Below are 12,800 nucleotides of genomic sequence, written 5' to 3'. Positions count from 1 at the left end.
TCGTAGAATGTCGACGATCCATTTTGTGCGTAATGAGCTGCAGTCCCCGCCCTGCAGATGATCTTTTGCCAGCTCCACCTCTCCGTCGGATATTCTATTGAATGAATTTTGTGCAAAATTCATGATATCGTCATATAGCTAGCTGTGGTCAAGTCAATAAGTCTTGATAGACACGAATTCTGTGGATTTGGGGATGTTTTGTGGGCAGTGTTCCTGCGGTGGGAAAGAGTCTTTCTATTTATGTTGGGATTTAATGTTACAACGTGTCATCGAGTTGGACATGATACCTGCCCGGTACATCCAAGCATATTGATTGATTAGGTGGTTCCAATATGCTCGAACTCTTCACCAAATTCGTCATATAGCCACTTTTTGTGTTGAGTGACCCACGTCACGGAGGTTCGGGCTCCGCTGATAGAGATGCCCATTGAGCAGGCGACGAACATATACACACCACCATGACCATTACCGAGGATAATATACTTGGGTACCATATCAAAAGGCATGCATACTCTTCACTGAGGCTTACGGTATAGTCTCACGACAATAGTTTGCTCTATAGCCAAAGAATAGTTCACCATGTCACGTCTTGCCTTTGCTATCGGCGCTGCCGGCTCCTAGCTATGTCCATGAGAATGCCCCTGACTAGCTCAGCCTTACCGCTGTGCCGGTAGCATGCCTTTAAATGTCTTCAGAAGAGTGATTTGCTTTCGGAAAGGGCGTGAAGGGGTTGACATCTGCATGCCCAACGAACCCGTCTTTGTATCTGTGGTAGCCGAGGAGGCTGTGGCTGTGTATCCTACTTTCTATTATCTTAGCTTTCATGTTCTTTATCCAAACATTGTCACTTTGCCTTCACATTTTCGAGATTTGAGGAAGGTTGAATTGGAGGCCTTCCTATCTGGGTTAGTGCAACATCAACCTCGCCTCTGAGTAAGCGGACAGGAAGCTGATTGGTCCGTTACTATGACGAGGCGAAAGAGGAAACGAAAGACAGGCACAGTAATGAAAAGTGCCCTTCTCGATATTCTGATCCTACTAGCGGAGGGATAATGCTCCCTGTAAGGCGACTCCGCGAACTAATACTTAAAGATGCCCAAGCAGACTGTGTCACGCAGGGCCAAGCGGGGCTCGTTAACGCCCAAGAGACAGAGGCGCAGGGCATGTGATTCATGCTTCAAGAGAAAGGTGATATTCTTGTCTACCCAGCGTTAGATGGAATGTTATCTATTGTGCTGATATTGGCCTAATCATTGCAACTTTTGTAGATACAATGTGATACAGAGTTTCCACAGTGCAACTGGTGCAAGCACCACAATCTTGCTTGCACGTATAGCAGACTGCAGACTCGCACGGAAGCAAGGTATGTACATAATAGGATCCTGCAACACAACTAGCTATGTATAATTAAGCATTCCATCTCCTCAGATGTATACTCCCCCAAGATCTCATTCCCTGAGGCTTTTTGCCGAACTGTCGAATCATATCGGCTGCTTTGACGATTCGTCACTAACCCCGTTGATATTACTAGGGACCAGCTACATCTGCAGTTTTCCGAGAAATCCTCAGAAGCAGATTCTAGTCTTGGAAACTCTGATGTGAATAGCCACAGTCAGTATAAATTATGTCGAAATCTTTCTCATGCACGTTAACCTGTCTCGCAATTCTCCAGGTCCCTCTATGGATAACATGGGCTCAGGCGCAAGGCCAAGGCGCCCCCACTCTGCGAGCTTCGGCTTAGACTCTACGACCTGCTTTAATTGGATGCATCTTTTATCCGATGACGGCCAGAGATGGATCGAATCTCGGACAGGAGAAACAGTCCGCTTCGAGGAGCTATGCGCCCTTGATCTTCCTTGGGCTAACACGCGCCGACTTTACATGGAAACCTTGAATTCTGGCTCCATTCATGAACTCCCAAGTCGATGCTCGGTGGAAGGCCACGTCAAGCAGTATTTCTCATCCTTTCAAAGTCTTGTCTTTCCCGTGATCAGCAAGTCGCTCTTTGAGAAGACCCTAGATCTTGCGTACGGACCTCGTAGCTCTTTTGGCTCGGCCAGTGCTAGGTCATGTGTCTATGCATTTCTTGCTGTAGTGAATCTTTTTGAGATCGGGGACAACCTTCAGGAAGCTATGGATTGTGGGTACTTTGCCTCGGCGGCGCAGACCTTTATGGTTCAGGTCACTCAAGAGATGACAGTTGATGGACTCCAAGCGGTCATAATGCTTGTACGTGGTTATTTCCCCAAGGCCTACCTAGCCCGATGACGGTTCCAAGCTGTACTAACAACATGCAAGATTCTATTCCAGTATTTCCTAGGGGATTTACAGGCTGCAGCAGTATCTGTATCAATCGCCACCCGCCTCCTGTATACACTTGGCGCTAATACAATGTCTGGTGTCGATTCATCTGGTTGTTCACAACCTTATGACAAAAATATTGAGGAATGTCACTTGCGCGATCTATTCTGGGTGTGCTATTCATTCGACAAAGACATCTGTTTAAGAACCGGACAACCACCCGCGATCAACGACAGCTATTGCAACTTGACACTCCCATCGGACTACTCGCGGCTACAGGACTCCAATATTCTACGAGATAGCATGTCAATGGACACCCACACTCTCCCTCTATTCCCTTGGGACCTTCGACTCTCAAAGATCAAGTCTGAAGCATACGAAGCTCTTTACTCTGCCGGTGCCCAACGCAAATCAGACTCGGAGATCTTGTCAAGTATTCGGAATCTCGACGAAGCACTAGAGCAGTGGAGGATATCTCTACACCCTGACTTCCGACCAACTTTATCTTTTTCCCCGGAAACGCCGGTTAGTGCGAATTTGAATACACAGGCAGTAATGCTGCGACTTGCGTACTATCACTGCGTTACCATGATCCACCAAGCGAGTGAAAGAGGCAGACTGTCAGATGATTGCACCGAGTGTAGACTTAGTGGGATTAATACTAGTATCAGCCTGGCCATCAATGCTGGGACGTCAACACTGTCCTATCTACAGACAGTATTACCTGTAGTGGAGGGGGAATGCTTTTGGTGAGGCTCAAACCTCGTTAAGTTCAAAAACCTCAGACTAACTCGGGTTCTCTTTCACAAAACTAGGGTTGTCCTCTTCTACGCCATCACTGCTATCCTGACTCTCTTCCGCAATATTTTGCATAACCCTCTCGGCCCTGAAGCTCATCACCACGTGCATATACTGCGCGAAGTACCTGATCTGATTCGCAGAATTCCTATTCGGAAACTCACACTGGGCGAAGTCATCCACCTAAGATTTCTGGATGGGTTCACCACCGAACTGGCGAGGTTAGGTGCATGCGCCATCTCCCAAGTGCAACAAGAGGCGGCAGGTATGAGCGGTACTAAGCCATTGGCCACAGATATAGAATATCCTTTATAAAAGTATACAATGTACAAAGTCCCAGCCCCTTCCCACAAATACTTCGTCCAAAACCAACAAATCTCAAAAATCTACCAAACTGAAACAATGAGTCACTACCCTATCCCCATCCTACCCCATACAATAACCAACCCCAGCCTCAACCAGCAACTTACAATACTGAAAATGCAACCATACCACAGGAGGCGGGAAAAGTGCCTCAGTCGTATGCTTCACACCATTGAAAAAGATATTCTTCAATCGGAACTCAGCCACTCCTTCCTTGGTGTCAATATCGACAGTGATTTCCGAAATATTATCCATTTCACGGGGTTTATCTAGGTCCTCTGTCGGGGATAATCCACCCCGCATGACGATAGATCTGGGCTTTTTTTGCAGGACGATAAAGTGATCTGTTACGATTGTTCCTATCCTCTGTTTTAGTAATTCCCAAGCGTGGAGATCGATGATAACCTTGTTGAAGAGAGATTGTACAAACCTTCGTCATAAGAGCTAGCAAGCAACTGCTCCTTACTCCATAGCATGGCCTCATTGGTTCTATCCTTGCATAGGAATGTGAGAATCTTCCGTTGGATTGCGTAGCCTATTCACCAAATTCGTATCTATTAGTCTTGCATATCATACATACCCCAGTCCAACATTCCATGATCAATCCCAGAGTTTACAAGGTTAGGCATGATAAGAAAGAAGGAAACTTACCATATCCACCCCAAACACCCCCACAGAAGCTTTCCAAAAGCCTCGACCCACCATTATGGAAATCCTCAACCAGCTCAGGTTTGACTTCTGATATAGGAACCTTCCGTACGCACGAATCATCCAGCGAGGGATGTTTATTCGGATTAAATCTCTGGAAATACTTGCTCTGAAACAAAACATCACTGTCAGGACCGAAGGGCTCGAAGTAACAGTGTCGTGACCATAGCTGCCAGGTTGTGGCTCCGGTTATGCCTGTTATCACGGTGTATTTGCAGAATGTCAAGACTTTGGGTGGTATGAAGTGATTGAGACGTCGGAATGGGGACATGGTTGGGGATGGATGGGGGGTGAAGAGGCTCTTGCTTGAAGGTCTAAAGAGTGAAGGGGGAATATAGAGGAGTCTAAAGTTTCAAGATATTACTGGGTATTTATACTGGGCTAATGGATCCAAAAGCAGGTAGTTACCAGTTACGGATGATATTAATAATCGGGCCTACGGCGGACTAAATCGAAGTTCCGGACAATAGACATTTCCGACCGAAACCTTGGCGTTTTACATTAAACCACGCACTTATTTAGTATCACTCTTACTCTATAAAATATACTATATATTGTATATCAATACTAAAATTATTATTAAAATAGAAAGTTTATAGTTAATTAAAAATTTTTAATATTAGTAGTAGTATTGATAATAGTACTAGACAGTAGACGATCGATAATAGGCATAGGCGGTAGTAGTAGGCGGTAGTAGGCAGGTAGTAGTGGGAAAGCTAAGCTTAAAGATCCCGCTATCTTTTAAGATTAATAGTACTAATTTCTAAATTTTAAAGGCTACAGTATCAAAAAATATAAATTTTTAAAAATTAGTAATAAAATATTATAGAAACTATTAATATATTTAGAGTGAAATCAATTATTTAAACTATTATAAATTGTAGGTACTATACTAAATTTTTTTAGATAGATTAATTTGACTGACTCAGGTTAAGATATAGTACGTTGGTAATATATTGGGGAGTTTGGTAATATTTTACAGTCCGGAACTTCGATTTAGCCCGCCGTACGGGGCTCAGTTAACTAGTTATGCTGGCCGCTTATTCAGCGGATTGTGGGATGTGGTTCTTCGGGGTGGGTGTTGGAGTTGCTGAAGGTAAGTGGGATTCATATTTTATCTACCTGGTAGAAGTTCCTAGTCTGATGTTAACTGAGACGAAGTTAGCGTTACTGAGTCATATAAAGTTGGGATTAATGTATGCTTAATTGTCATATGCAGGTCTCTGACCAGATGGCTAGGGTGGGACTGTGGGTCTATCAGTCTGACTCGTAGGATTTAATAGATTAGGAAAACCTAGTGAGTAGCCAGAGACATCGAAGACGTAGATAAAACCAGGGTCTAATTGAAAACCATCTATAGCAATTGAGCAAATCAGTCATTTCTAAATCATGACTGTGGTATACTAATACAAGCAATCGACCCAGATGAAATGTTCCGAAAAAGTGAAATATGCGTGGGATGCCTCATCAACGATCTGTACCTATCCAACCATGCCTATTTCAGTCTCGTCTATACCGTAGTTCCTGCTTTAGCAAAGCTCCACCAACGGTGGGTTGACTCTATCGTCTCAATCCAAGAACTGGATGGGCCGTCTCATGATCGTCAGGCTTACGCCCATATATTCACATACCCGTTCAAGGTTGCCGATCAAGAACTTGGCCAGTTCCCCTTCCTGATCCTGCAAATGAAGCATGATACGTTCAAATTGAGGCATGACAGTGGGGTGCAGTCTAACTAACACCTCTAATTCGGAGATAAGATTGGGGAGATATCTGTGCAGAACGTTGGTGATCTCGAGAGATTTGAGAGACGTGGGCAGTATATCAACCAGGGATCGCGGGGTAGCGTCAAAGCTATCCCTGATGTTTGCATCTGGGAGTCGTACGAGATTGGCATGGCGCATGGAGAGCTGTTCCAAAACAATGAACTCTCTGAAGGACCCGAACGGAAGATCATCACGTTGGAAATGACGATATATTCTCGTAGTCCTCTGCCAGGCACGGAATTCCCGGTATGAACGGTGAAACCTGAGAGAAAGCGCTTTGAGAGTTTCCTTACATGGGTGAAGACACTGGCGGAATGCGATAGGATCGAAGATATAAAAGGTGTGGGTACCAGACACTATGCCAATGTCCACCTGGAAACGCTCGAGCCTGCTGCACGCTGAGATCCAATCGCCCATGCGTTGGCAGTTGTAGGCCGGAGATAACACAATTTCAGTGACTGAACGAACTCGCGCGGCATTCTAGGCCGGAGGAATTCGACATCCCGAGGCTCATTCCAGCTGAAGGAGAGTCCCATATTTTGACGCCCTGGATTGTGCGAATAGCTGGCAGATGAAACAAGCCCATTGCAATAGGTGAATTATATTGGAGCAAGCTGAATTGGCCTTTGAGTGTGACCTTTTCCAATAGCGGGAACGGAGTGGTCCTGTTAAATGGTTGTCGGTGGAAGGCCGCTTTGTCCCAGATACTATTGAGTAACCCTTGATTATTTCCATAGGTCAGCGTGACGCTCTTCAGGTTATTTAAGCGAGTGAGTAGCGCTCCCAGCCAAGCCTCTTCGCAAAATTGTCATAGCTGCATATTCCGCGCACTTTTCTCATATTCGGATTCACTTATATCATCAACGATATGGTCAATGATCCAATCCCGCTGCGAGCAATAAGCCCCCGTGATGGACCGGGAATCCGGACGGAAACGCCACGCGAAGCCCAAATAAGCATGTTGAACAAGACGTGTCAAGTCAGGACGACACCACAAGTGCCGAATGAGTGCAAATTCATGTGTTCCTATGGAGGAAATGTCGAGAGATGAATAGACTAGAGAAGAGTCAAACAGCCACTGAAGTCGGCGAGAGCACTGGCTCAGGGCTAGTTTCGTGGACACATCGTCCTTGATGTCTTTCCCAACTAGGAAAATCAACTCGTTCGGTAGCCTATCCATTTTGGGGAGTGGGCGTTGTTTGATGTTCTGGCAAGAGTTCTTTATGTTGTCGACAACCGAAGGAGTTGTGGTCTGTTGGTAGGCAGCAGACTTGATCTCTCTGGTTACAGGCAACGAAAGAACAATTCGCTCATCATATGAACCGGAAGTAAAGTATTGAGCTCTGATATATGTTCAATGTAGCTACAGTTCTCGGCAACGACCTTACCGATAGACAATATGAAATGCACCCGCAGGTCAAGCCTGTAGAAGTGCAGACAGTGCTAACACCAATTCAACAATAAAAACAAATCGATTATATATCTATAAATAGAGAATTAAGGGTCATAGTAAACATCACATTATCCATACCACCAATACGTTGAACGACTATTGTTCCTGCAGGGCCACATGTGCAGTCAAATCCAAGAGTCGGTTGGAATATCCCCATTCGTTATCATACCACGCCATGATCTTGAAGAACTACATCGGCTGTCAGCTCAAACTGCATGAATGAGCAGGGATAATGGGTAAAGACGAACCTGGGGATTCAATTCTGTGCAAGCAGCGGCGTCTACGACTGCGCTGTTCGGGTTTCCCTTATAGTCGCTACTGACAAGCTCCTCGTCGCTGACATATAGGACACCTGCAAGACTGGACTTGGCTGCGCGGCGGAATGCGGCCAATATCTCCGCTAACGATGTGGGTTGTTCTGTGGTCACGGTCAAGTCGATCATGGAGACGTTGGGACTATCATTGATCAGGTTAGCCTTTACCCCTTGAACGGGAGTACTGGGAACATGATGACTTACGCTGGTACACGGATGGACACTCCAGTTACCTTGCCTGTCAGCTCAGGCAGGACAGTGGCAATGGCCTTTGCGGCACCGGTAGTAGTAGGGATGATGTTATCGAAGACACTGCGGCCTGTTGACGATTAGCATTGGTCCCCGTCTCAAATGCCCGATCTATGCAGGTCCACCTATTGAACTTACCCAGCCGACGGTTCTTCTTGCTATACCCATCCAGAACCTGCTGTGATTGGGTTGCGGCATGAACCGTAGTCAGAAGTCCCTGCACGATTCCGAACTGCTCGTGGAGTACCTTCAACACGGGAGTCACGCAGTTTGTGGTACAGCTGGCACAAGAAACTACTCGTCGGGCTTCATCGGCCATGTAATCATCTGAGTTGACTCCATACACATATGTTGGGGAGTCGGAGCTGGGAGCGGAAATGACGACCCGCTTGGCCTGGCCGTAGGTAACGTGCTGCAGGGCCAGGTCACGTTTGGTGAACTTGCCGGTGCATTCGACAACATAGTCCACACCGACGGCGCTCCAGTTGAGCTTCTGGAGGTCACGTTCAGAGGTGAGGACAATCTGGCGACCGTTGATGGTGATCAGGGTGTCGGATACGGCGTGGATGGAGATGTCGTCCGATAGTTTACCCATGCAGGAGTCATATCGGATGAGGTAGATGAGGTCTTGCACGGTCGTGCAGGTGTGGTTGATGGCAACAATCTGAAGGTCTGTTCTGGTAAGGGAGGCACGTAAGACGTTCCGACCTATTGGTTAAGATATCTGGGGTTAAAGAACTGAATGTTGACTGGACGTGGTTCGGGATAGCTGTGACCAACCTATACGGCCGAACCCGTTGATGCCGACTTTACAGATAGAAGGCTGGGTGGAGGCCACACTGTGAGGGAAGTCGCTGATGGAGGGAGCCATATTGTTATCTGAGAAGGTAGTAGTACTATAATGAAGGAGTTGAAGTTCGATGGGCAGATTGAATCCGAAGGACGATAGTTGTATATCGTAACCAAGCTATAACAGAAGCGGCTTGACAGTCAATAAATACTGATTCCCAGCGTCCACAATGTCTCACCACACCCTTCTCCCTTTTCTATATATACATCAATTCATTACGCAAGATCCATGATATCAGCGAAGTAGCATCATACCGTATACTTCTCCGTGAAGGCACTGACCAGTAATATTGCCGGGAATTCCCGGACGAAGCAATTGAAGGTCCACTCGTTGGGTCAATGTCCCGATGACCGGATATTTAATCGGCTTTCACTATTAGCAAAGCGAAACCACCAATTAGACGGCTCGCTGCGGCCTGCTCCAATTACCTGCCTGCCTGCCTTGCCGAGAAATATGCCGGTTCGACGATTTTATCTTGAGTTTTAACGAGGTACGCCGTGTCCTTGCAACCCTATCCCCCCAATAACCGAGCGTCAACGTGTATTGGACTACCCCAGCACGAACTTTCCGTCAAGACATACCGAGTCAAATTAACATGCATATTGTCATATCCCTAATGTCCCATGGATAGGTGGTTGGTTCAGGGTCTCTCCGCCTAGCCGGACGATTTCATGTCCGACGGAAATCGGAGCGGGAATGTCTTGTCCGATTACCGGCAGTATCTCTAGTCTCCACTTTGGGTCTGGTTCTCGATCTTTTGATGTTGGGTATATCTATTCGGCATTGACAACCCATGGCAAATTTTATTTTGAGGACGTGGGGGATTTACTGGTGTTGATTTGCTCTATCTCGCAATTTACACATTCGAAAACCATATCTGTAGCGGCGGGATACTGAGCTACTTGTAACGGCGGAAACCTATCTAGGTGCAACCTAGGGCAATCTGAATCTACGATTCAGATCGATGTGATCTCTTCGTCTTGTGGAATATATACCCTGGATATATCTTTTACAGCTACGTTGTTCATTATGGCTAATCCAGTTGCCATGATTCTGTCAATGGGTATAAACCTGTTGAGAGCGTCCAGAACTACCAAAACGTCCTGTGATGGACTACATGGCTCACACTACGAGGCATTTATTGGCCAGGAGAACAGCTACATGAAAAGTACTATAGATACTGATGATATTGCTGGAGAGATACTCTACCCTAGTCACTAATACCCGTCCGAAGTAGGGATACCTCTGGGTTCGTACGTTAAGGGATCGGTACTAGAAGAAAGGTATAACAATACCCAGCGCACGGACGTCTTATTGGTACAACTCAAAAGAACCCCTGTCCAATATGCTACAAGCTGAAAATGAACTCAAAAGCTACGGTTCCACACAGTGCAGTGATGTGATAGTTTTGTACGTCGCAGGCATGGTGGTCTCTCATTCAAGGCCAACAACTACGCATGAACGCTGGCACATCATTCTCCCCATGATACAAAGCTGGCGGCAATCCTCATTGACAAGGGGAATCCATGACCTCCGCCAAGAGGAAAAACAACAAAGAAGGTGGCGGCAGAGGTACGCCACGAACCAATCCGACTCCCATGTGTCCCAACTGACTGCAAGCAAGACCCTGCTAAGCTCTTGCATCCGTGACCAAGCCCTTGAATTTATGTTTAGCCTATTTGTTTTGCCGAGAGGTTCCCTAATCCAAGCGTTTTGCGTAGCCTCACTCTGTCAACCAACCCCCGGATTTTGTGACCCGTCAAGCGCGTGATAATTTGCGGGGGAAAAGTCTGGGGATGGCTGATCGCTGCGCTTCCATTCATTCTGAGAATGGCTATTCGTTGTTGACAGATGCTGGATTCACCAGGTGGAGCTGGGTCGATCCTCTTGGCTTCGAATGACCTGGATCTCCCTAAACTTTGTTTTTCCAGATGTTCGACTCGTGAGTCGAGATCCTCTAGAGCTTGACAGCATTCTTCCTACGGGTTACGAGTATAAATATGGCATGTACTATCCTGTGGTCCCGTAGGACTGGATGACTACGCGATCGATGTATATAAAAATCATTCCCAGTTTCCGAGGCCACACTAATCCATATTGATCTTTATATAGGCCATCAAGCTCTAGAGTCATGTCGTCTCCTTTCAAACCAGATATGAAGCCCCAGAGCTCTCCTCCTCTAGGCGAAAAAACACATAACACCTATATTGAAGATGTGCACGCCCTCAAGCCGACCGATGAGAAGGCGCAGGGAGATTACTCCGGTGCCACGGCCAAGACAGATCCGAGGGAGATTCGTCTTGTTCGAAAGCTGGACATGCGGATCATGCCTATTTTATGGGCGATGTATTTTATGAATTTTGTGAGTATCAGTCGAGTCCATGCAACTCCAACTTTATGCCACTAACATCGTTAAACTTCAGATTGACCGGAATGCCGTTCCTAATGCTCGGCTAAACGACCTCGAGAAGGATCTTGGTCTCATCGGTAACCAGTACAACACATGTATTTCCATTTTATTTGTCGGGTATGTTGGAAGTATGGCATCTCGCCTGATGGTGATTACTGACTACAACAGGTACCTGTTGATGCAAATTCCCTCCAACATGCTCATGTCTTCCACGAAGGTCCGGCCGTCCCTGTACATGAGTGTTTGTATGGCTAGCTGGGCACTTGTCTCGGCTTGCACAGCTTTGACGAAGAACTATGTCGGGCTCGTGATGGTTAGATTCTTCCTGGGTATCACCGAAGCCCCCTTCTACCCCGGTGCTCTCTTCCTCCTATCCGTCTTCTACACCCGTAAAGAAATCGCTCTTCGCATCTCAATCTTATACTCGGGTAATATCATCGCAACGGGTGTTGCAGGTCTCATCGCCGCAGCAACCTTCTCCACCTTGGACAAGACCCACGGTTTAGCAGGTTGGCAATGGCTCTTCATAATCGAAGGCGTAGTCACATTCGGAATCGCCGTACTGGGCCTTTTCATGCTTCCCGATCACCCGCTCACCACGCGTTGGCTGACTCCCGAAGAACGCCAACTAGCCCACGATCGCATCGTCAGGGACACAGTCAACAGCGAAGAATCCAAGGGCCCCATCGCGGGCTTGAAGCAAGCCTTCCGTGACCCACGTCTGTTCCTACTAGCCTTCATGCAAAACATGCACCTGAGTTCCTGCAGTTTCAACAACTTCTTCCCCACCGTCGTCGGAAGTCTGGGCTACAACAAAACAATCACTCTCGTTCTCACCTGTCCTCCATACATCGCGACATGTCTCGCTAGTATCGTGATAGGCATCACCTCCGGTCGGTATAACGAGCGCACCTGGCACATCACCGGCTGCATTGGTGCTGCGGTCATCGGGTTCATTATTTCCTGCGTGACGCTGAATACAGCCGCCCGATATATCTCTTGTTTTTTGTTCGCCAGTGGTGCCTATGCGGCTAATTCTGTCATTCTTGGTTGGGTCTCGGCGACGTTGGGACAGACACCCGAGAAGAAAGCGGCGTCCCTCTCTTTCATTAACGTTGTTGCGAATGCCTCGTATATCTATACGGCGTATCTCTATCCCAAGAGTGATGGGCCTCGTTATCTGACTGCCATGGCGTCAAATGCGGCTTTTGGATTCGCTGTCATAGCCAGTGCCTGGGCTTTGAGGTTCTGGCTGCAGAATACGAATAGGAAGATCAGGCGTGGTGTTCTTCCAGGTGCGGATGAAGGTTTGCTGTATGCGTACTGAGGATATTGCGTGAAGATTAAAGATGTCTTGATTTTTGTAGCGCGCAATGTTGACCCAGTGACTTTACCTATTCTCAGGAAGCTATTCAGAATAGTTAAGATACCAAGCATTTATGGGCAACGTGATACCCTGGCCATAGTAAAGCTAGCGGAGTCAAAAAAGCTCTCCACCACCTCTTCCTGAGGAGCCTTGGGGGCGATTTGGTAAATTCTCGAACTCCTGCAGGAGCTTATCTGTGTCACATCTCTGGGCGGATTTAAA

At 46.9% G+C, this 12,800-nt stretch overlaps 4 protein-coding genes across 4 annotated transcripts; 2 read left to right on the top strand and 2 right to left on the bottom strand.

The window, feature by feature from the left end:
- Positions 1-1,641: 1,641 nt before the first annotated feature.
- Positions 1,642-3,414, top strand: BDV38DRAFT_280872 (transcription factor domain-containing protein; the record flags this gene model as incomplete). The annotated part of the gene is made up of 3 exons (XM_032059409.1): positions 1,642-2,229; positions 2,299-3,050; positions 3,117-3,414. 3 exons carry the CDS (start codon positions 1,642-1,644, stop codon positions 3,412-3,414), a joined length of 1,638 nt encoding a protein of 545 aa, XP_031915580.1.
- Positions 3,415-3,445: 31 nt separating this feature from the next.
- BDV38DRAFT_241641 (uncharacterized protein) lies at positions 3,446-4,519 on the bottom strand. Its single transcript, XM_032054037.1, has 3 exons — positions 4,114-4,519; positions 3,893-3,997; positions 3,446-3,821 (listed from the first exon to the last, which is right to left on the bottom strand). The coding sequence occupies exons 1-3, from the start codon at positions 4,439-4,441 to the stop codon at positions 3,526-3,528; spliced, it is 729 nt and encodes a 242-aa protein (XP_031915579.1). The 5' UTR covers positions 4,442-4,519; the 3' UTR covers positions 3,446-3,525.
- A 1,219-nt stretch (positions 4,520-5,738) lies between these two features.
- Positions 5,739-8,823, bottom strand: BDV38DRAFT_291236 (type I glyceraldehyde-3-phosphate dehydrogenase; the record flags this gene model as incomplete). The annotated part of the gene is made up of 8 exons (XM_032061693.1): positions 5,739-6,416; positions 6,481-6,731; positions 6,768-7,108; positions 7,559-7,578; positions 7,638-7,845; positions 7,908-8,022; positions 8,091-8,660; positions 8,766-8,823. The coding sequence occupies 8 exons, from the start codon at positions 8,821-8,823 to the stop codon at positions 5,739-5,741; spliced, it is 2,241 nt and encodes a 746-aa protein (XP_031915578.1).
- Positions 8,824-10,957: 2,134 nt separating this feature from the next.
- BDV38DRAFT_269710 (major facilitator superfamily domain-containing protein) lies at positions 10,958-12,539 on the top strand (the record flags this gene model as incomplete). Its single annotated transcript, XM_032057018.1, has 3 exons — positions 10,958-11,164; positions 11,226-11,329; positions 11,381-12,539. 3 exons carry the CDS (start codon positions 10,958-10,960, stop codon positions 12,537-12,539), a joined length of 1,470 nt encoding a protein of 489 aa, XP_031915577.1.
- Positions 12,540-12,800: the final 261 nt, after the last annotated feature.

The sequence above is a fragment of the Aspergillus pseudotamarii genome, assembly GCF_009193445.1.
Source record: "Aspergillus pseudotamarii strain CBS 117625 unplaced genomic scaffold BDV38scaffold_15, whole genome shotgun sequence".
NCBI lineage: Eukaryota > Fungi > Ascomycota > Eurotiomycetes > Eurotiales > Aspergillaceae > Aspergillus > Aspergillus pseudotamarii.
Note: the sequence above shows the minus strand (reverse complement) of the source record. Positions and strands in the feature narration are given on the sequence as shown.